This window comes from Phoxinus phoxinus (genome assembly GCF_949152265.1).
Source record: "Phoxinus phoxinus genome assembly, chromosome: 6".
In the NCBI taxonomy this organism is placed as follows: Eukaryota; Metazoa; Chordata; class Actinopteri; order Cypriniformes; family Leuciscidae; genus Phoxinus; species Phoxinus phoxinus.
This window is the reverse complement of record NC_136881.1, coordinates 39,381,897-39,404,788: the sequence shown is the minus strand read 5'-3', so window position 1 is coordinate 39,404,788 and position 22,892 is coordinate 39,381,897. Positions and strand designations below refer to the sequence as shown.

Below are 22,892 nucleotides of genomic sequence, written 5' to 3'. Positions count from 1 at the left end.
TTCTTTGTGTGTTTATCTCATAAACCAGAGCACTTTTTTTCCACTTTTAAGCAACCACACACACTTTATTAGAAGGTTTGCGAGTCTGCGACCTTCAACTTCCACTGATTGGCTCTCGGGTGTGATTGACAGCTTGCATTCATTGCACACCACTCTCATTTTGATGCAAGTTACTTTATTAAATCACCAGGTTTAAAGGCACATTGAGCAATTACACAAGTTTTAACATGGCTAAAGAGTTCACGTCTTGCTGAACTACGCCCTAGCTGAGCTCATGCATCTCTACAGACAGACAGACAGCAGTGTAACTAAACGCCTGAAGCTCACGGGACTCGGAGGGAGCGCTGGAAGCGTGGGAACGAGTCTTTGGCCATCAGGGAGAAGATGCGATGCTGAGCCTCATCAAACGTGTCCGCCGTGGGTTCCTGCATCAGACCGGTTAGCCCCTCGCGCGTCTCGCTGTCCAGATTCACCTGAGAAACATTTACTGTCAGCAAGAACATGTCTGGCTCATAGCGCACTTCACAATCAGTGCTTTAGAAATATTAAACAGCCCATTTTTAGGACCATACAGTTTCACATTTCTCTGCAAATTCTCTTGCAATGCAAAAATATATATATTATTTGAAGTAAAACTATTTAAATAAATGCATCATTATTCCGATTTAAATAAAATACATACAATTATTTTAGTCATTTTTAAAATGCGTTTACTGTACATTTTAATTAATATAGTATAAGTTTTATTCAAGTATATTAAAAGTGTTCATGTAAATAAATTTATTTTGTAAATATATATATATATATATAAACATTTCATATGAGCTGAGAGTCAAAAATATGTCTGGCTCATATTTCACTTCAAAATCAGAGCAAAGAATAAGATATTTTAGAAGAAAATAAATTAAGCCTATTATTAGGACCATTAAGATGTTTTGCATGGTAACATTTTACAGTTACAGAGACAACATTTACAGGCAAATTTTTGTGCAATCCAAAAAATATAGGCCTCGGGGGTTTTTTTGTAACACTGTTTACATGTATAAATACATCATTGTACAGATTTAAGTAAAATACATCAAATTATTTTAGTCATTTTTTAGAATGTTTTCCGTATAATTTAAATAAGTATAGTATAAGTATATTCAATTTTTTGTTGATTTGATATGAATAAATATACAAGGGCATGAAGTCATCTAACAAGTTTGTGTATATATAATATGTGTGTTTATTTATTATTATATCAGATGTGTGTGAGTACAAATACATATGTATGCATATATATATATGCAAACAAATATATTTATATACACATATTATTAATCCTTTATTTATCCAGGTAAACCATTTGAGAACATCTTCTCATTTACAACCATGACCTGGCCATGATATTATAAACTTTTGTTAGATTTGACGACAACTAATATACTAATAAATGTTTTTATTTATTTGTTTAAATGCATTTCTAACATTTTTTTTTTTTTATCACTTGTTTTTTTATTTATTCGGGGGTTAAATTCATAGACAGTAGGCTATAAAAGGTTAAATTCGAGCAGATTTCGTGTCTCACCTCCCGAGGAGCGTCGGGGTTGATGAACTGGTTGTAGATGCTCTGGGCTTTTCCCGCCAGTTTGGGCCCGGATGAGCTCTTGTACTGTTCACACGCCAGCCAGAACTCCAGGTTCTCCTCGCTGAACTCCGAGCGCAGGAACCAGCGGAAGGCCTGCACGCCCACTGCGGAGACACCGAGAGCAGGTTAACAACACACTCCTCCTGCACACCGATGGAGCCGAGGTTCAGTTATAATAAAAACAGAAGTGAGTCTCGAGCTGACGGTTGGCCATCTCACGTTTGCTGTTGAGCAGAGACTCCAAGTCCTGAGGCAGCTTTTCCTCATTCGCTCTGAAGAAAAAAAAAAATGCTTTGTTGAGCTTGTTTATGTCTTAAATTAATACTCAGGGTTATGCAAGTTAACCTCAATCAATAGATTTTATTACCACAAAAATGACCTCGACGCGCAACTCGTTTTCTTACTAAGAAAGACTTTGTTTAGGCACTCGGTGTAAATTTTAAAATCGGAAACGTGAAGCATAGCCTACATTTTTATTTACTTTTTTATTTTATTTTAATTAACATTAAATAGTTGTAATAGCTATTTCAGTGTCACGGTTATCAGTCGTCATGTTTAACGGTCGATTTTTCCCGTTCTGGATCCTCGTGTGACGGTTAACAATTAACGATCTTTTTCCTCAATTAAATGAATGTAGGCTACTACCATATATTTTAGTTCGATGTTTTTTTATGTAATATTTTGTATTTTTGATTGCATTTTATGGTACTAAATCATATTTATAACTATAAATTATATATCCATTCATTCAGCATAGACCTGAAAACCAACTTAAACTGTCGTAAATCGTAGAAAAATACTAAGCTACTTTCAATTTTTATATGAAATATATATTTTCCAAAGTACGTTTTACTCTAACTGCTGAGAAAGTCAAAGCCAAACAAGTTTTTGTGCTTGATATCTTAAAAAAAAAATAGCTTTCTGTAAGATTTTGTTGGGGTGCAGAACCAAACGCTTCCACTATAACTCGTTTCCCATTCATTTCTAATGTGGTCAACGTTTTTTGACTGCGAACAGTACAAGAGTAACTATTCTTTTCAGGGCCATTTAACCTTTTCGAATCATATTCAGTGTGTGTGTGTTCACAGCAAGTACCAAAACCTTTACAAAGTTTCGGACCATGAAGTAAAATATTCTAAGGCGCCAAAACATAAACATTTTCCGTGAAAAATTACCCATTTGCACCAGAAGGGGTCTTTACAGAAGTTGTTGCCTGTATAACTCTATACATTAAGGTTAGTACGCAATTTAGTTTACTCTAAAATAATCTTAACACACACATATTGTTTACATCTTGTGGGCTTTATTATTGGAATGGTATTTTAATGTTTACAGACCCTAATTACAAGCTTATAATAAAACGTTATCGTTATTAGTGTGAACGGGCCTCACGTCAAGATTTTCTTGTAGTGAATGTGGACATTTTTGTGGTGGTATTCATCAACGTTATGCCACAAATGCAGTTGATTGAGCTTAACTTGTCCTGAACCCATACAGTGGCTTTAAATGGGAGCAGTGCAGTTGTGTTACCTGTGTTTGTGAACCCACTCCTGTTTTTCGGCCAGGTGGGACAGCTTGACCCTCATGCCCTTCGCCCTGAAACATCAAGACACTTTCACACCCATAAACAGCACAACCGGTGTTTCCACAAGCACGTATACTCACTTCTCCAGGCATGAGGAGGGGATGGCGGACAACCCCTTACACATCACAGGACCTCGAGGACACGACCAGATGTCTCCAGCGCCGCCCGTCTCTGCGTCCGGCTCTTATATAGAGACATTAATCTGATCCCGCCATTATAACACAACACACACAGCTGTCGGGCGAGAACACAACACAATGACTGTGCTTCGTGTTGACGTTCATACAGTTAGTGTGAACAGCAGCGGCCCTTGTTCAGAGAGTGTGTGTGTGTGTGTGTGACCTGTATTTGGGTCGGGAAAGGCGACTGAAGCGACAGGTGTGCAGTGTGTTATCGGTGTTGATCTTAGCTTGTTATGGAATAGCTTGTTTCCAGTCACTGAGCTCTATTATTGATCGTTGCATTTAACATGATGAAGTGATAATGCATTTAAAATTAACATTGTTGTTCTCATGTTGCATAATTTTCTCTTTCAGACACTGCTGGAAAACCGAGAACACACAAAATACATAGTTTCAGCAAAAAAAACAACTATGGTTTGGTAAAAAAAAAAAAAAGGCTGTTCCTCACATAAATCAATCAAATGACAAATTAATCTTGATATAATTCGTCCAAGATCTTTTTTTTTATTTTACTTTTATACAAATAGCTTCTTGTTTGTGTTCCATAGAAGAAAGACAGTCACATGCAGACATTAGGTGAGTAAATATTGTCAGAATATTTGGGTAAAATATCCACCCTTTAAGGTGGTCGAACTGGTTTTGCCACAGTAGCTTTGTTCTGGAGGTCTATAGGTCTAACCAAACTGATCATTACATTTACATTTTATTCATTTAGCTGACGCTTTTATCCAAAGCGACTTACAATTGCTATATATCAGAGGTCGCACGCCTCTGGAGCAACTAGAGGTCAAGTGTCTTGCTCAGGGACACATTGGTGTCTCACAGTGGATTCGAACCCGGGTCTCTCACACCAAAGGCATGTGTCTTATCCATTGCGTCCATCACCACCCCCACCATAATGATCACCATAATGATCATTATGGTCTCTTTAGCTCATCTAGACCGGCTTCTGATCATAAACAACCAGTTTGGACCATCTAACCACACAAAACCAGATATTTTTTCGTATTAGATGTTTTTGTCTACTCTTAAGGCCCGTTCACACCAATCATGATAACTATAATGATAACGATATTAAGATAGTTAAAAAAAATTGTTCTCAGTATTAAAGAGCAGAGTTCACACCACAGTTTTAACGATAACGGCACAGATATTGTTAAAATCACTTTCAGAACTATTTTATCCAGCTGATGAGCATTAAAAACATTGACAGCCAATCAGAATCCATCCTGATGTAATGAGCTTAAGCATTTAAAGCAGACAAGCGCGTTTAAAATAAACAACAATACGCTAATATAGTTATCTTTGTTTGTGTGAACGGGCCTGTGGTTTCTGATAGATTAACTGAAACATATTCTGAAACCATGCAAACCCACTTCCTCATAAACATTAGTCCCCCTTTTGGTGAAAATCAAGTTTTTAATGTTTATATGTCTGTGGTGTTTTTAATCTGCTTTAAGACAAACCATGTGCAAAATTCATAAATCGACAGCATTGCTGAGTATTTTCTCCTTAAAACTGCAGTGAACCAAAGACAGTCTCAAAAACACGGTGTGAAATCGCTGGTGTTTCTGACGTCACAAACTACCTTGTAACCAATCAGATTAATTAATTGAGATTGAATGGGGCAATGTCACGTGAGAGGAGGCGATGCCTCCATCACGCTGTGATTGGATGTGATCGGTTATGATTGGTTCGTGCTATACATCCCAACTCTTGTTTTAAATTATGGCCTTATTAAAAAGCAAGTAAACACTGCACACTTATCACCGCTTTATGTCATGACTCATGTCAAAATCAAACTTGAAATGACCTGAAAGCATGATGACAGAGGGTTTAGTGAGCAATCAGCTTGGGGAAATTAAAGGTAGCTTATACTTTCATGTCTTTGTTCACCGAGCTTGATGACTGACGATCCGAAAATAAGTTGACTATTAAAAAGAACAGCTGCACATCAGTTCACAAATGAAAATATATCGTTTAAATTGTTACGGCCTTTAGTTATTGTTTTGGAATAAATGTAAAAATGCTCAAAAATGTATTCTAGGTTTTAATAAATAGAACATTGATGAAAAAAGCTAAATAGAATTGAATTTATTTATTTACTCTCTATTTTTAATGTAATGTAAAGTAATAATTAACCATGACAATTATATATAACACATTAAAAAAACTGAGGACTTTGCCTCCTGATTTCAAAACACCTCCGCGCGCAACTGTATGTCATTTGTCTGCATTGCATTGGTGTCATTGGTGATTGACTCAGAAAGAAGTTTAATTAGTCCAGATGTAACACTGTTTCTCTATTGATTCTTCAGGATATTTTGTCCACATCTGCATGTATCACCCATATGCTGCTAGGAAGCCCCTCCTGAAGGTGTAATCTGAAGCCGCTGTTGTATCGGTGAGTTGCGGCAGCAGTAACTCACCGCAGTCCTCGACACACACACACACACACACGCTCATCGTGTTTTAATGCGCGGTACTTTCAGCTCGCTTTAAAACATCGAAGTGCTTATGGGATAAAAACAGGTGGATTTCGTGTGGATTGTGCTTCTGTATCCATGATAGTGAACGCTTCCTGGTTCTCGTAGCGGTACACACACACACACACACACACACACACACAGCTGGTTGACACCGTCTGCGAAACGCGAGGGGTTTTATTTCGCGAAGAGCTCCTTTTTTGGACGCGCGCTGAACGCGAAGGTCTTCCGTCTTTTTGACCGATGCGTTTCCACGGGTGACCGTTACCGTGCGGATATATCATCATCATCATGTGGACGAGGGCGCGTTGCCAGGACAGCGGGACCGATCCCGAGCGCGAGCGTCTCTGGGCCGAACTATTCGAGCAACTGGACCTGAACAAGGACGGGCGGATCGATGTGAACGAGCTGCGGATCGGGCTCGCCGCCCGCGGGGTGTCATGGAGCTCCGTGGAGGAGGTACGGAAGAAAAGAAACCCAATACACACATAACGGAAGGTTAGCCTATTTATAGAACAGGTGAACTGCCTATGAATAGACAGGTTTATGATTTAACGGCAGATTTGGAGATAATAACCTGCACCACTCCAGCAGGTCACGTGATCCGCAGCGTAATTTCTCCAAATACTGAAAGTGAAAATGCTGCAGTACGCGATACAATCGCAGCCAATCAGATTCTATTTGATGCTTAATATTCATTGATGGACCAATGAGATTGCACAGTGGGCGGGGCTTCCCAGCTCAGGTCTAAAGATAAAGGTTGCGTCCTAAATCATGTACTGGACATTGTGTACTTGCGTCTGATGTTAAGCTTTGATTAGAAAGATGTGCTGGGAGTCATTAGTGAGAAATGTATAACCCATAATACAGCTACTTACCAACACACTCACTCTCTTAATGCTTCATGTGGTAAAAGTAAGGCTGAAAAGCAGGATTCTTGTTTCCAAGGCCGGGGTCAGGAACAGGGCAGATAATAAGAGTATGTACTGCAGCACTAATGAACCAGTTTATGAGCTTAATAGTTAATGATCTCAAGGTCAGTGGCAGGAACAACTTCACCCGCTGGCACTAAATCAGCATCACCTGCCATCTGCAATAATCCAGCGACTACCCACATCATGATTTTAAGAATAAGAAAAAGCTAGTAACCAATGAAGTTTGTGGAGGCAATCACTACTTCTTGCTCAAACTTTTGCTCAAATCACTGTTTCTTGCCATAATATAATGCCAGCAGGTCAAACCCAAGGCCTATAGGAAACAAAACAATGAGAAGTTATCAAAACAGACACACATTAAATTAATCTTGAGTTATCTAATCTCTCCACGGCATACCAACACACTGTACTCTAAACCTGTAGTTTATAGTCCAGCACAATTGATTAGGTTATTGATCTGTTTGCCGGCGACCATCTTGTGTCATTGATTGTTTTGACTTGAAGTTGAGGATTTTGTAGTGTTATATCGTGCTTGTTGAGGTTTGGATGTTAAAGTCGACACGTGTGCAATGCATGTGTTTATGTATTTGCATCATGCATGATGATGATGATGAATGTATATTGAGACGAAAGTATTAAACTTCACACACACGCATGCTCACAGAAATACACACGTTGGCTGCAGAGTGTGCAAAAGGTCAGCGTCTTGGAGGCGATCCATGTGAGAGTAAATACCATGTGACTGCTGTGCTGGCTCACAGAAATAAACACAACAACGCACATTGTGTAGACGTCTACACACAGAGGCGGCAAAGTTTGTTAAATGAGTGAAATTACTGGCAGATGTTCTCTATAACATACCAGAGATTGTGGGAATAATGGTCTGGTTTTGCCTTGAACACTGGGATGAGTGCCAGTGTGGATTTAAAGCGACAGTAACCTGTGCATCCGGATTCATTTATTATTTAGTCAATGTGGGTCAGTTTGTTCACAATGTCCTCCTCACCATAAAAATGACTGATTTTAAAACCCAAAAGCCAGAGTCCTGTAGCGAAATGCCTCTCTAATCCTGTACGTTTGCACAGCTCAGGCCAAACCCGTTCAGACACGCTGCGCTGGGAACTGCATGTCATGGGGCGACACCCTGAACAAAACATGCATTTGTAATTTCTTTTGTATTTTTTTTTTTTTTTTGTCTCTAATTTGTAGTTCAGAGCCAGATGCATGATTATTTCCACAACTCTCTAGTACAGAAATTATGGATTGAATCACATCAGAAATATTCCCAGACAGAAATATAGTGTCGGGCCAGATCCGGTACATGTGGATTCAGCGCCTTCCAGATGTGGGCCGGATCTGTGCCGACACTGTGTTGCTGTCAAGGGATGCTATTATTGGATTTATCGTAAATATATAATAATTATGAGTTTTGGGTGAGCTATGCTTTTAAGAACTCATTATCAGGCTACTGTTTTGCGCTTGGCTTTCTCTGTTGTTTTCATTTGATAACTATGTTCAGATTCAGTGATTAACCCTTAAATGCATACCGTATATCTAACACAGATAGATGGATCTCTACCTGACGCGATAATAAATCGCCCGATTAATAAAACTCTCTCGATATTAGAGTAACAATTACGGAAGAATAAAATAAAGGATATTCTGTTATCTTTTGGAGCTTTGGAAGGGTCAGTTTGAGCTGATGTTTTATACCATCATCACTTTCCTCGTCAGAGCTCATTTCCCAGTAGATTCAGCATCATATTCACATATATTCACATATTCACGATCTCAAACATTCTTAAACAGGTGGTAAAATGTCCCTTTCACAAGATGTAAAATAAATCTCTGATCTCCCCAGAGTGTGTATGTGAAGTTTTAGCTCAAAATACCTCACAGATATTTTTATATAGCATGTTAAAGTTGTCACTTTTTGAGGGTCGGCAAAAACGCACCGTTTTGTGCCTGGCCCTTTAAATGCAAATGAACCGCTGCTGCTCCCAGCACAGGGGGCGGAGCTACAACAGCTCGCGTGTGTGTTAGCAGCTGCGATTACCTCACGCAGACGCACTAAAATGACAGAAACTGTTCTGCCTTTAATGTTAAAACGGAGTCAGACAAAGATGGAGAGACTCAAGAAGAAGTCACAACATGTAGAAGCAACAGGACGTCTCTGAATGGTTAGTTGATGAATTTATGTTGCTGATGTGGAGTTAACGATCTTCAATTAGGATATTCTGTCATGATAATCTAAAAGCAAATATCTTCCTTTGCTTTGAACTTTGAGCGTCGTAACTTTGCAGATGTTGTTTATGCTCAAACAGCAACATTACACACTAACTACAGTTAGAAAAGTGAAATCATAATCAACCACCCCTTTAAAATCAACATCTCCAAAATCAACATCTCGATCGCTGGCAGCTTCTTCACCAGATCCACCATCGATTGTGTTCAGGACTCGCTCTGCAGTAAATCACTGAGCAATTTCAAGTTTTGCTGATGATTCTTCCTATTCTTTTGTTTTCTGTCCTGCAGTAACTATGAGTGAAACTTCACTTCATCTTTGTGTTTCAGACAGTGCAATAAAAGTCATCAAAGACTCATTATGCCTCTTTACTTTACTTTACTTTATACTTTATTGTCAGACAGAGTCTGAAATTTGTTTTACATGACAGTATCCATGCTTACCACAACATTTAACAAACATTCAATATTGACATTCACTCAAACCACACAGTTATACAATCATTACAACATTTATCCATCGGCCCCATCATCCCAATACTCCTGATCTCTGATTAGGTTAGGTTTTGTTCAGCGCTATGATTGCCTGATGCACAAAATAATTTTTTAGCTTCACCTTATTAAATTTGGGAACTCTATACCTCCGCTTTGACGGTAGTAGTTCGAACTCTTTGTGCAAAATATGCATGGGATTAAAAACTATATTGTGAGCCAGTCTGAGAATATTATTGTGATAAACTGAGTCATAAATCTTCTCAAGTGGCTGACCCACTATCTTTGAGCAGATTTTTAATTGATTAACAACCTTTGTTTTTAACACGACAGACAGACTTTTATACCAACTAGAATTACAGTATTGCAGTAAACTCAATATTACAGACCTAAAAAACAGCAGAAGAATCTGCCGCCTTACTCCAAAAGACCTAAGACGGCGAAGAAAATAGATTCTCTGCTTTGTCTTTTTACATAGAGTCTCAATATGATCTTTCCAGGATAACATATCTATGGTCACCCGCCCCCAAATACTTATATGTCTTGACCAGTCTAATTTCCTCCTTATGAATAAAGACAGGCACTATATCTGCCGTTGACCCAAATACAATCTCCTCAGTTTTACTCGTATTAATGATTAGAGCGTTATTCTCACACCACTCAATCAATTTACTTACACCGTGTTGATGAACCTCAGGACTATCTAAGTCTACATTAATCCGGATAAGATTTGGAAACGGCATTTTAGTTTCAAAATGCTCTCTGTCCACATTTGCGTTTTCTAAAAGTTTCTCCTCCACGCTAAAACGTCTGAAGACGCTAAATTCTCCTTACTGCGCATGCATGAACCCTCATAAACGCTCACTGAGATGATGCAGACAGAACTGTTCTTCTGGCAGGATCATTTTATTTAGCTAAATATCTCCTCATTCCCCGATGTGTCCAGCTCGCTCTCACTCACATTATATGTTTGATCTAAAACGTGAATGCGAAAACGGCGGTTTCAAATGTAACTCCAAAAGTCTCCACTTTGGAGAGCGTTTTCAAAAAACATTGTTTTCGTCGTTAAAAACGCTGTCTCAGTGTATGCGAAAGGCCAAAACGGAGAGAAAAATATGCGTTTTTCAAACGAAAACATGTTAGTGTGGACAAGGCCTTAAAGGGGTGGTTCAGGATTTTGGACATCGGACCTCATTTTCAAGTTAGCCTGGTTGTTATTCATCAGTGGAGACAGTTTTCAAAAAAATTAATCCAGTCCTTCCAGTTGCATAGTTCGCCGATGCTAGGCTAGCGCGAGTCAACGGTATCTGTGCTAGCCTGCCATTAAAAGCAGTTTTACCCACTCCACAGTACACCAAAAGCAAATACATTATAACGGCAGACTGTCGATGTAAATGTCTATTGAGAGAATAATGTTAGAAATCAAAGTACCGGTTCTCTTACATCTCAATGATCGCATTACATTTACAGGAACTAGTTTCTCAGCAGCGGCGGAATTTTACTTTGCTCCGGTTAGTATTACTGCGCCGAAAAGTAAACACAGAACAGAAGCGCGCGCACTACAGACGGGACGTCTAGCTAGCTAGTAGTAGCCTTGAACAACGATACTGAAAAACATTCGATTGTAAACTAAGGAATTGGCAACATGGTGATTCGTTGTGCATTTCGAAATTGTAAAAATAAACCAAATAGATGGTCATGCAAAAAGTTTCCACAAATTTCCATTGAGAGACCCAGAAAGGAACCAACTGTGACTTCTTTCTGCTGGCTTGGACAACGAGACACCGGCAGAGACTATTAAAGTTGCAAATTTGTAGTGATTATTTTAGACCAGACGACTTTGAAAAACCCCATAATCGAAACGTTCATAAGTCACTGACAAGGAATGCAGTTCCAGCCGTCTTTCCATATGCACCAACAGCAGATGAACAGGTAATAGCTTTTGTTAGGCTACTATAGCTATCTATGAAGCTAGTCCCTTTCAAAACTGATAGAATGACAATGACAGCGTTAGTGGAGATAACGTTACAGTTCAATTTCTGCCCTTGTAGCATCCATCTCGATTAGTTCTTCGTCTGTGTAACGTTATTACCGAATCCGGCTCATACATGCAAGTTACGGTTCGTTAAATAAAACGCATTCCTCGTCTCCAAAGTCTGAAACATTGGCATGGCTTTCAAACGTGGCCATAGTCCTATGTTGATTTCTTAGTGAAATATACTCTGCTTCTGTAGTGATGAGTGTCAGCGGCAGGGAAATACACTTGCGTCATGTGGAGACTCTCTCGGTTGCCTAGGTAACTTAATATCAGTCCGCCGCTGCTGTAGACTGTGCTAATAAATACAGGGAACAAAGTGTAACTATTGCAATGCAATGAAAGGGTAGTTTGATTTCTAACATTATTCTCTCAACAGACATTTACATCGACAGTCTGCCGTTATAATGTATTTGCTTTTGGTGTACTGTGGAGTGGGTAAAACTGTTTTTAATGGCAGGCTAGCAGATACTGTTGACTCGCGCTAGCCTAGCATCGGCAAACTATGCAACTGGAAGGACTGGATGAAATTTTTTGAAAACTGTCTCCACTGATGAATAACAACCAGGCTAACTTGAAAGTAAGGTCTGATGTCCAAAATCCTGAACCACCCCTTTAAGGCCATTGCACACTGAGTCCGAAATTTTCGTATGCGTTTTTTCGTATTCGTGATTCGGTGGCTCTGAATTGTCAAAGCACCATTCAAACACCATTCAAACTGCTTGTTACGGATGCGAAAAAACGCAGAAAATCGAACCCGTTTGATTTTTTTTATGACGGACGAAAGTTTCGGAGGCAGTGTGTAAGCGTGATTGACATAACGTGAGGTCGTATTTATTTTTTAACGTGCAAAAATTTCGGATGCGAATTTCGGACTCAGTGTGCAATGGCCTTTACTGTTGTGCAGAAGAAAATACACTTACACTGTTACACACCTCGGGTCATTAGCGACCCTATACAATTTTAATAGGGGAACATTTATTTTTTCCTTGATATGTTGTTTACAATTAATTGATTAAGGAATATGAAGGTTAATGTCTAACTTAAAAAAATGAACGAGGAGGAAGTCAGTGAACAACGTCCCGCGTCATTAAAGCCCCGAGGTGTGCGTTTAAGGGTTAATGTCAGAAACTAACCGTCTGAGCTCTGACTGCTGGTGTGCTGGTGGCTTTGCGTAATTTTAATGTGCTTTTCTTCTTCATTTGCACCCCTCATCCCACCTCTCCTAATGATTCCTGGCATCCCTCTCTCTCTCTCTCTCTCTCTCTCTCTCTCTCTCTCTCTCTCTCTCTCTCTCTCTCTCTCTCCCTCTCTCTCTCTCTCTCTCTCTCTCTCTCTCTCTCTCTCTCTCTCTCCCTCTCTCTCTCTCTCTCTCCCTCTCTCTCTCTCTCTCTCTCTCTCTCTCTCTCTCTCTCTCTCTCTCTCTCTCTCTCTCTCTCTCTCTCTCTATGCCCATATATTCAGCAGGTTGTTCGAGCTGGAGACATCAATCACGACGGTCAGCTGGATTTCGAAGAGTTCACAGAGTATCTGCGTTCACATGAGAAGCGCCTCAAACTCATGTTTCGCAGCTTGGACCGCAACAATGACGGTCGGTTTCTGTCAACTTCACATTATACTGCCAGAATCTCTGTTATCTTTTTTAATAATATTAATATTTTGAATTAGCTTTTATTATTCCATTTTTTTTTAAAATGTTTTATTGTGTACTTTTGTCATTTTGACTACTTTAAAAAAATATATATTTATATTTAGCTATAATATTATTAGCTTTTTTTCATCTAATATTTATATTTGATTTGATTTCAGCTTTGTTTTTAATATTTTTAGTTAACAATAACAACACTGGTCAGAATCTGTCTGTAACCTTAATACACTGTTAGAATATGCAACATAATTTTTATGTTCTAATTTTACTTTAAGATAAAAGAATTCATATTTCCATCTATAACCTCACAATAGTCTTAAAATGTATACCATTATCACTGTGAGCACCTATAACCTTATATTAGCATTAGCGTCTGTGATTTGTATCTCACTGCTAGCATCTATTTCCTCATATTAGCATTAGCATCAATACTTTAGGATCTATAACGTAAAATTAGCATTACCAGCTATTATATTACCTTAAGCACTATTACATCACTGTTATACATAACCTCATAGTTTTATTAGCATAGCGCTATTGCATAGTTGTTAGCATCTATACCCTACATTTACCATTAGCATCTATACTTCTGAATCATTCTTAAGCTTTAAAACATATTTGTATTAGCAGCTTATCATGCTTAAGTGTTACTTTTAACACTTGTTAGCATAGCCTCACAGTATCATTAGCAGCTATGCTATTGCATCATTGTTAGCATCTATACCCTCAATTTACCATTAGCATCTATATTTTTTAATCATTCTTAAACTCTAAAACATCATGTTCGTATTAGCAGCTATGATATTACTGTTAACACTTGTTAGAACTGTTAGCATAGCCTCACAGTATCGTTAGCAGCTATGCTATTGCATCATTTTTAACATATATACCTCAATTTACCATTAGCATCTATACTTTTGAATCATTCTTAAGCTCTAAAACATATTCATATTAGCAGCTGTGATATTACTGTTAACACTTACATCCCTGTTAGCATAGCCTCACAGTATCGTTAGCAGCTATGCTATTGCATCAACGTTAGTATCTATACCCATTAGTGTTTGTGTTTTGTAGGTGAAGTTGACGCTGAGGAGATCCAGCAGTCGTTACACAGTCTCGGCGTGGACGTCTCGTTGGAACTGGCTGCCAAAATACTGCAAAGGTGCGCGTGTTTGTGCTTAGCATGTATGTAAAGTCCGTTGAATAGCCTTTAAGTGATTCTGTGACATGCAATACTTCTGAAATGTGTTAATTTCTTCAGTATGGACAAAGACCATTCCATGACTATCGACTGGATGGAGTGGCGAGATCACTTCCTGTTTAACCCTTTGCACAACATGGGGGAAATCGCTCAGTTCTGGAAACACTCGGTGGTACGAAGCAAATCGAACACCGCTAAAACTATAAAACAAGCCTCTGTCTTTCTTTAACGCCATTGTGTGAATGCGGTACTGCGTTTGGTGTAGATGTTGGATATCGGAGAGCATTTGACGGTCCCGGATGAGTTCTCGGAGAAGGAGAAGCAGTCAGGGTTCGTGTGGCGGCAGCTGATGGCCGGCGCTGTGGCGGGATCAGTGTCCCGGACAGGAACTGCGCCGCTCGACAGACTCAAGGTCTTTATGCAGGTGAGGCAAAACATCCGGCTGTTAAACAGACCTGTGCGATCTTGGATGCAAATTTCATGCCAGATTTCCATTTGGAGATTCACTTTTGCTTTCGAAATGCTAGCAAACGTAGCTACCGCAGGACAATCGGGTATTGCTGCACGATTATAGATATATTGAGAATCATGATTTTTTTTTATGAACAACCAAACAAAATAACGTAATTTGCTAAAGGTTATGACAAAATGTAAAATTGCCGCAGTCTATGTAAAAAGTTAAATGATTCTGAATTAATTATTTTTTTTAAATCGGGTTGAATGAATGATTCAACGACTCACTCGTTTCATTACTGGACGAAACAGCGTTTTTCGAACAAATCTCTTGAACGACTGATTCAATGACAACTAAATTTTCTAACAGTCACTTGTCGCCACCTACTGGTGCAACAATGTAATTGAGACAATCGTTATTTGAAGCGCCATGCTACTTTCAAAAGGTGATTTTCTCTATTTTGATCGCTACCGTCGACATCAGTAGCTGCGTTTACATGGACCCTACATGGACCCATGAAAAAACCTTCATGTAAACACCTTAATTGATCCGATTGAGCTCGATCCGATTGAAATTTCGATCGGATTGAAAGGGGTGGTTTATTCCTTTTGTAATGCGATCAAGAGAACATGTAAACACTTAATCGGACTGAAAACCAAATCTGAAAGGAATGCGCATGTGCAATGACGTAGAAATGACGTATGACGCACTGTTGTTTTTGAAGGGAAGATGGCGTGCGGTAAGCAAAATTGTCCCACCAGTCCTTGCTTCGGACTTTCATCCACAAACGCCTTGTTCTGAGCTCTGGCAGAGGCATTTTAATGGCTTGATAAATACAAGCAGCACGGCACAGAACATCACGCGCTCGTCGTCTCCTAATTAGCAGCTGAAGTACGTAAATGTTAAATCTGATTTTTAAAACCAAAAAAATAAGCAATGGGAAGAGGGTGGCTGTTATGCGCATCGTGGAACGGCGGCGGGAATCGTCTAGTGCACTGATTGTGCGTAACTGCGCATGTCTAAACGATCAAATCAGATGTAAAGCTTGTGACATGTAAACGCGCACATCAACCCGATTACTTTATTTGTCGTCCATGTAAACACCTTGTTCGGATTCTTTAATCGGATTGATTTCATTCGGATTGAGCCATGTAAACGCAGCTAGTGTCTATATCCGAACTATAAACTTATATGAATATTTGTAACACAGAAACAATGATACTGTGTGGTTGAAAAGGCTGTTTGTGAAGCTCGCTCTGGCTCCGCGGCAGCACAAACACAGATCTGAATATTCATATTAATATTATGAATATTAATAGACACAGGAGGATCGTTGTCATTTTGGAATAAGATCATGTGAGTGTTTGAATCAAGATCACGATCTTTTAAAGTCCCCCTGTGGTGAAAATCCAGCTTTTAATGTAGTTTATATGTCTATGTGGTGTTATTAATATCCTTTAAGAAAAATCATGTGCAAATTCATAAGTCGACAGCATTGCTGAGTATTTTCTGCTTAAAACTGCAGTGAACCAAAGACAGTCTCAAAAACACGGTGTGAAATCGCTGGTGTTTCTGACGTCACACACTACCTTGAAACCAATCAGATCAACGTGTGATCGTCAACCAGTGGATCTCTGAGCTGAGTGAGTGGAGGCGGGGCTCATTTGCATATTCAAGATGTCATTTTGGTGATCAAAGATGAGTTTTAAGGCATAAAATGCTTGACTACAGGGGGACTTTAAGGACAAGCTAACATGAACCCAGGTCTGTGTGAATGTATTATATCCAGCACCACACTGACCCCTGGAGGTCACATGACTGCAACTCAACAGTTTTTCAGTTATTATGTCAGGGTTATGTCAAGCATTAAAAGCTAATCTGAAGGTGAATGATTGTAGGTGCACGGGCAGACCTCAGATAAGGGGAACGTGTGGCGCGGGCTGCGGGCGATGGTGAAGGAAGGAGGACTCGCGGCGCTGTGGAGAGGAAACGGCATCAACGTGCTGAAGATCGCACCCGAGACGGCCATCAAGTTCCTGGCCTACGAGCAGGTACAGCTCTGTCCTCTGCACTCAGCTGTGTGGACGGCCAGTCAAAGCTCAGCCCACGTGTGTGTGTGTGTGTGTGTGTGTCTCTGTAGATTAAGCGCTTGATGAGAGGCAGTAAAGAAGTAGGATCTCTGAAAGTTCAGGAGAGATTCGTCGCTGGATCACTGGCTGGAGCTACAGCGCAAACTATCATATACCCAATGGAGGTAAACACACACACATACACGCACACACACACACACACACACACACACACACACACACACACACACACACACGTTTACTTAGCTATTTAAATGGGGACATTCCATAGACTTAATGTTTTTTATACTGTACAAATTGTATATTCTGTCCCCTTACACCTACCCATCACACACACACACACACACACACACACACACACACACACACACACACACACACACTAACCCTGCCCCTAAACCTACCCATCACACACACACACAGACACACACACACACACACACACACGCACACACACACACACACACACACACTAACCCCACCCCAAAACCTACCCATCACACACGCACACACACACACACACACACACACACACACTAACCCCACCCCAAAACCTACCCATCACACACGCACACACACACTAAGCCGACCCCTAAACCTACCCATCACACACATACACACACACTAACCCCACCCCAAAACCTACCCATCACACACACACACACACACACACTAAGCCGACCCCTAAACCTACCCATCACACACATACACACACACACTCACATACACACACACACACACACACTAACCCGACCCCAAAACACACACACACAGACACACACACACGCACGCACGCACGCACACACACACACACACACACACACACACACTAACCCTGCCCCTAAACCTACCCATCACACACACACACACACACACACACACACACTAAGCCGACCCCTAAACCTACCCATCACACACACACACACACACTAACCCGACCCCAAAACCTACCCATCACACACAGAAACACACACACACGCACGCACATACGCACACACACACACACACACACACACACACACACACACACACACACACACACACACACACACACACACACACACACACAGCAGCTGGTTAGTGCGCACAGTAAACATCAAGATCATTCTACTAATCGCATTTCCATTACAGATTTGCACGAAACTTTTGCGATATTTTCTATTTCTATTTTCTACTATTGCGATATCTTCCCTGAAGCCTCTGCTCTGGTGTCGCTTCTGTCTCTGTGGTTCTGCAGGTGCTGAAGACTCGTCTCACTCTTCGTACAACGGGGCAGTATTCGAGCGCGGCAGACTGTGCCAAGCAGATCCTGCTGAAGGAGGGCCTCCTGGCCTTTTATAAAGGATACCTGCCCAATATACTGGGCATCATCCCGTATGCCGGCATAGACCTCGCCGTCTACGAGGTGTGTGTGTCTGTGTGTGTGTGTCTGTGTGTGTGTGTCTGTGTCTGTGTGTGTGTCTGTCTGTGTCTGTGTCTGTCTGTGTGTGTGTGTGTGTCTGTCTGTGTCTGTGTCTGTGTCTCTGTCTGTGTCTGTGTCTGTGTCTCTGTCTCTGTGTGTGTCTGTGTCTGTGTCTCTGTGTGTGTGTGTGTGTCTCTGTGTCTCTGTGTGTGTGTGTGTGTCTCTGTGTCTCTGTGTCTCTGTGTGTCTGTGTGTGTGTGTGTCTGTGTGTGTGTGTGTCTGTGTGTGTGTGTGTGTGTCTGTGTCTCTGTGTGTGTGTCTGTGTCTGTGTCTCTGTGTGTCTTTGTCTGTGTGTGTCTTTGTCTGTGTGTGTCTGTCTGTGTGTCTGTGTGTGTTTCTATGTGTGTGTCAATTTTTATGTATGTATATTTGTGTCTGTCTATTTGTATGTGTGTGTGTGTGTGTGTGTCTATTTGTATGTGTGTGTGTGTGTGTGTGTCTATTTGTATGTGTGTGTGTGTGTGTGTGTCTGTGTCAAATATTTGTTGTATGTATATTTTGTGTGTCTATTTGTATGTGTGTGTGTGTGTGTGTGTGTCTGTGTGTGTGTGTCTATTTGTATGTATGTATGTATGAATATGTCTGTCTGTGTGTGTGTGTGTCTGTCTCTCTGTCTGTGTGTGTGTCTGTGTCTGTGTGTGTGTGTCTGTGTGTGTGTGTCTGTCTCTCTGTCTGTGTGTGTGTGTGTCTGTCTCTCTGTCTGTGTGTGTGTGTGTCTGTCTCTCTGTCTGTGTGTGTGTCTGTGTCTGTGTGTGTGTGTCTGTGTGTGTGTGTCTGTCTCTCTGTCTGTGTGTGTGTGTGTCTGTCTCTCTGTCTGTGTGTGTGTCTGTGTGTGTGTCTATTTGTATGTATGTGTCTTTGTGTGTGTGTGTTCATAATAATTCCCTCCTCGCGCTGTCCTCCTCTCCCAGACGCTGAAGAACGCGTGGCTGCAGCGTCACACCGACGGCTCGCCCGACCCGGGTGTCCTGGTGCTGGTGGGCTGTGGGACGGTGTCCAGCACCTGTGGCCAGCTGGCGTCCTACCCGCTCGCCCTCATCCGCACACGCATGCAGGCCCAGGGTGAGACGCGAACACAGACAGACAAGTCCTGACCTCACATATGCGGATATCTCATAAAAACGGTTGCGAATAAAGCACAGTTTCTTACGGAAGCCCTGAACCGCAACATAAAAAAAAAAAAAAGCTATAGAAAAATATATATATAAAATTATGAGAATAAAGTCTAAATATTTCAAAATTGAAGTCGAAACATTACAAGAATAAAGTCAAAGAACTTTAATAAAGAGCAAAATTACGAGAATACAATCTCCCGTAGAAGTTCTTTCTTTCTTTTTTCACAAGCGTATTTCTTTAAAAAAAAAAAAAAACACTTTTTCGGAAGACTGTATTCCTTTAATTTTGACGTACTATATCAGAAATGTATAATTGAGTCTAAAATGCGTCTGATTGTGTGTGCTCTGTTCTTCTCTCAGCGTCGATGAAGGGCGCTCCTCAGATGTCCATGCTGACCCTGTTCAGGAGTATCGTGGCCCAGGAGGGCGTGGTGGGACTCTACCGAGGCATCGCTCCAAACTTCCTGAAGGTCATCCCGGCCGTCAGCATCTCCTACGTCGTCTACGAGCACATGAGGAAAGTACTGGGAGTGGGAACCTGAGCGTCAGGTCATGTGTGTGTGTGCGGAGACTCCAAATAAACCTTTTTTTTGTTGAACGATGGACAAGAAAGGTCAAAGACAGAGTTTATTTATGCCTACTACTACTATATATAAGACCACTGGAGTGATGTTCACCAAACATAAAACCGCGGATGTGAGGAGGAACGATGGACTGATGTTAAAACACTGAAATATGCAGAATCTAAGAGGTGCGTGAGGTTCATGATGTGCTCTTCATGTGTGTGTTGCTCAACAGGACCCTGATATTCAGGTTTACAGGGTACGTTCCTCTGGACGCGGTAAAATGAACGCTTGCGTGTGGGAGAATGTGTGTGTGAGCATGTGTGTGTGTGTGTGTGTGTGTGTGTGTTAGGGGTGTAACGATACCCTCATGTCACGATTCGATACATATCTCAATACTGAACTCACGATATGATGTTATTGCGATACTCCAAGACATAAAAAGTAAACAAAAAATGTACTGTTGATTAAAATGCTAAATTTTATATTACATTGTGGGTGTAAACGAATAGTCTTAGTGCTGGAAACCCAAAGCACAGGACAATAGTGACACAATAATTAAAAAATATTCATCATTCTGAAGCTGAAAATACAGAATTATTTTAGACAAATATGCTTTCACTCTGTCACTGACTAGATATATTTAAAATAATGTCACTTTTACTGGTAACATAAAAGATTTGGCATTATCAGGACCCACAAATATTACCCCATTGCATTATATTCAACATTATATATAGCAGTTTAATGTAGTACTGACACTAAAACTTCAAAAACTAGTATATTTTTTTCATACAGTAAATTTTTCACAAAATATTTGTTTTGACTGAACTAACCACAATATATATTGTTGTCTTTTTTGTATTGCGATATATTGTGATACAATATATTGTTACAACCCGTGTGTATGTGTGTGTGTGCGTGTGTGTGTGTGTGTGTGTGTGTGTGTGTGTGTGTGTGTGCGCGCGCGTGTGTGTGTGTGTGTGTGTGTGTGTGTGTGTGTGTAACCCAGTGCACACACTACTGACCACCCAATGGGAATGGACAAAAAAAACTAACTTCCTCCTTTTCAACTCACAGTACGACTGAAAGTGCCTCTGTTTCCAGAAACACGTTTTATCAGCTGTGCTCCAGTAGTGTAATGCGGAATCCCTTGTGTGTTCCAAAATCATCATCATCATCAAGTTCTGGAATTCTCAACTGAAGATTCCGGAACTCTAGTTTAACTGATTCTAAAATTCCAAACTATCCACCCTAAATACTGTCAAAACACAAGGTAGCATTCATTAAACACATTTAACGGGTTAACTTATGAAAATTGATTTACTGTAGTGTACACAAAAAAAATTCTTGTGCTTGTGTTTCATGAATAAGGCCTGCAAAATAGTATGCCAAATATTAAACTAGTATGCATACTTCTTTCAGTAAATTTTCTTCGATGCATGAATTCATGCATGGTTTTTCCGGCTAATATTCCCTAACCCTTTACAAGATGACTTTTGTAATGGCTCTCTTTCGACTCTTTCAGATGAAGAAAAGTATCAAGGAATGCAAGGCCGAGATTTCCACAACAGTTTTTGAATATTTTAGATTTAATTTTTTTAGGTAATAAATTTGGCTAGATTGTTAATGCTATCAAGCAAACAGTAGATCTGTGATGTTAAAACACAATTTATGACCCAGTAATGGCATACTGTCTTATTACATACTGTCCATCACCAGCGAAGTACATACTTTACATGAACTGGAGATCTGTTTAAATAGATGTTACTCTCAATGAATGAGGGACTGTAGCCTACAATTTGGAGCAGAACGCCTTATGGACTCACGGATGGGAGAGTGTGTGTGTTCATTTTTGTGATTTTTGACTCTTCAAGAGATAGAACAAAGCAAAAGACTGTTTGCTCAATGTGCTGTGTACTTTATGACCACTTTCAGCAGATATATATCAGTCAGATAGACTGTTTGGATGTGTTACAATACAATAAAGACTCCTGCCTGGAATCTGCACCCACAGGTTTCCATCAAACACCTTTCTTTCTTTCTTTTTTTTGTCGTTTCTTTTAATCCAAATGCTACTGTATTCCTAACCGTTTAACCACACAAACTTTCAGCAGATATACATGTTTAAATGTTCCAGTCTTTCTCGCCTGGGAAAACGGACCAACACTATCGATGACATCATCCTGCACTCACAGGTGTAGCCAATCAAGTTCTCTCTAGAATGAGAATGCCCCTCCCCCTAATTCAGACACTCTTCCGATAAAACCTAGTTTTAAATAATTTTCCTCAAAATTTCCCCAAATGTAGTATGGAAACTGAAAAAAACGTTAGTTTAGGCCTTCTCATTTCCAGTCATTCTGTGTATTCAGACACGGACTACTGTTTTTATTTCGATGTAAACAAAACAAAAAAACATTGTATGGTGATTGTTTTTTTTTTTTTTCTGTCACGCCGTGTGTTTTTTCTTTGAAAGGAAACTAAAGTATATCTGAACGCATGCAAGAGAATGTATGTTAAATAAAATTAAATTAAACTAAACTAAATCGTACAGAGTCTTCATTTACGCTCTTTATCATCATTATAACATCAGCTCATCTCTGCTACACGGAAACAGCATTTCACTACCGCATAAAAATGGTAAGAAAATACAAGGTTATACGGTCCTAAACTGCCTATTCGCTGATCCAAACGTCCATCATTGTCAATCAACGTTTTCTTCAACCTCATTGGTCTATTTCATAAGCTCCCGGTCGCTGATTGGCTCTCT

The 22,892-nt window shown here is 40.1% G+C and overlaps 2 protein-coding genes and 1 long non-coding RNA gene across 12 annotated transcripts; 2 read left to right on the top strand and 1 right to left on the bottom strand.

Annotated features, from left to right (window-relative positions):
- Positions 1-101: 101 nt before the first annotated feature.
- Positions 102-6,980, bottom strand: LOC307000615 (regulator of G-protein signaling 4). 3 transcript variants are annotated; one of them, XM_079616327.1, is made up of 6 exons: positions 6,762-6,980; positions 3,296-3,449; positions 3,161-3,226; positions 1,850-1,902; positions 1,571-1,734; positions 102-473 (listed from the first exon to the last, which is right to left on the bottom strand). In XM_079616327.1, exons 2-6 carry the CDS (start codon positions 3,337-3,339, stop codon positions 324-326), a joined length of 477 nt encoding a protein of 158 aa, XP_079472453.1. In that variant the 5' UTR covers positions 3,340-3,449; positions 6,762-6,980; the 3' UTR covers positions 102-323. The 3 variants fall into 3 exon arrangements, with proteins under 3 accessions (XP_079472453.1, XP_079472455.1, XP_079472454.1); XM_079616329.1 differs by having other exon boundaries at positions 155-473; positions 3,161-3,219; XM_079616328.1 differs by having other exon boundaries at positions 163-473; positions 6,774-6,980.
- Positions 3,458-3,974, top strand: LOC307000621. The gene is made up of 3 exons (XR_013798054.1): positions 3,458-3,593; positions 3,752-3,816; positions 3,946-3,974. It is a non-coding gene; the product is annotated as an uncharacterized lncRNA (long non-coding RNA).
- Positions 5,582-22,661, top strand: slc25a23a (solute carrier family 25 member 23a). Of its 8 annotated transcripts, XM_079616271.1 has the most exons (12): positions 5,948-6,342; positions 13,054-13,180; positions 14,312-14,399; positions 14,499-14,610; positions 14,704-14,862; positions 16,791-16,943; positions 17,033-17,146; positions 18,220-18,387; positions 19,356-19,506; positions 19,920-20,078; positions 20,360-20,381; positions 21,651-22,661. In XM_079616271.1, the coding sequence occupies exons 1-12, from the start codon at positions 6,175-6,177 to the stop codon at positions 21,652-21,654; spliced, it is 1,425 nt and encodes a 474-aa protein (XP_079472397.1). In that variant the 5' UTR covers positions 5,948-6,174; the 3' UTR covers positions 21,655-22,661. The 8 variants fall into 8 exon arrangements, 5 of the variants coding, with proteins under 5 accessions (XP_079472399.1, XP_079472398.1, XP_079472397.1 ...); XR_013798048.1 differs by lacking the exon at positions 20,360-20,381 and having other exon boundaries at positions 5,582-6,342; positions 19,920-20,310; positions 21,651-22,148; XR_013798049.1 differs by lacking the exons at positions 5,948-6,342; positions 20,360-20,381 and adding an exon at positions 5,704-5,801 and having other exon boundaries at positions 13,057-13,180; positions 19,920-20,310; positions 21,651-22,148.
- Positions 22,662-22,892: the final 231 nt, after the last annotated feature.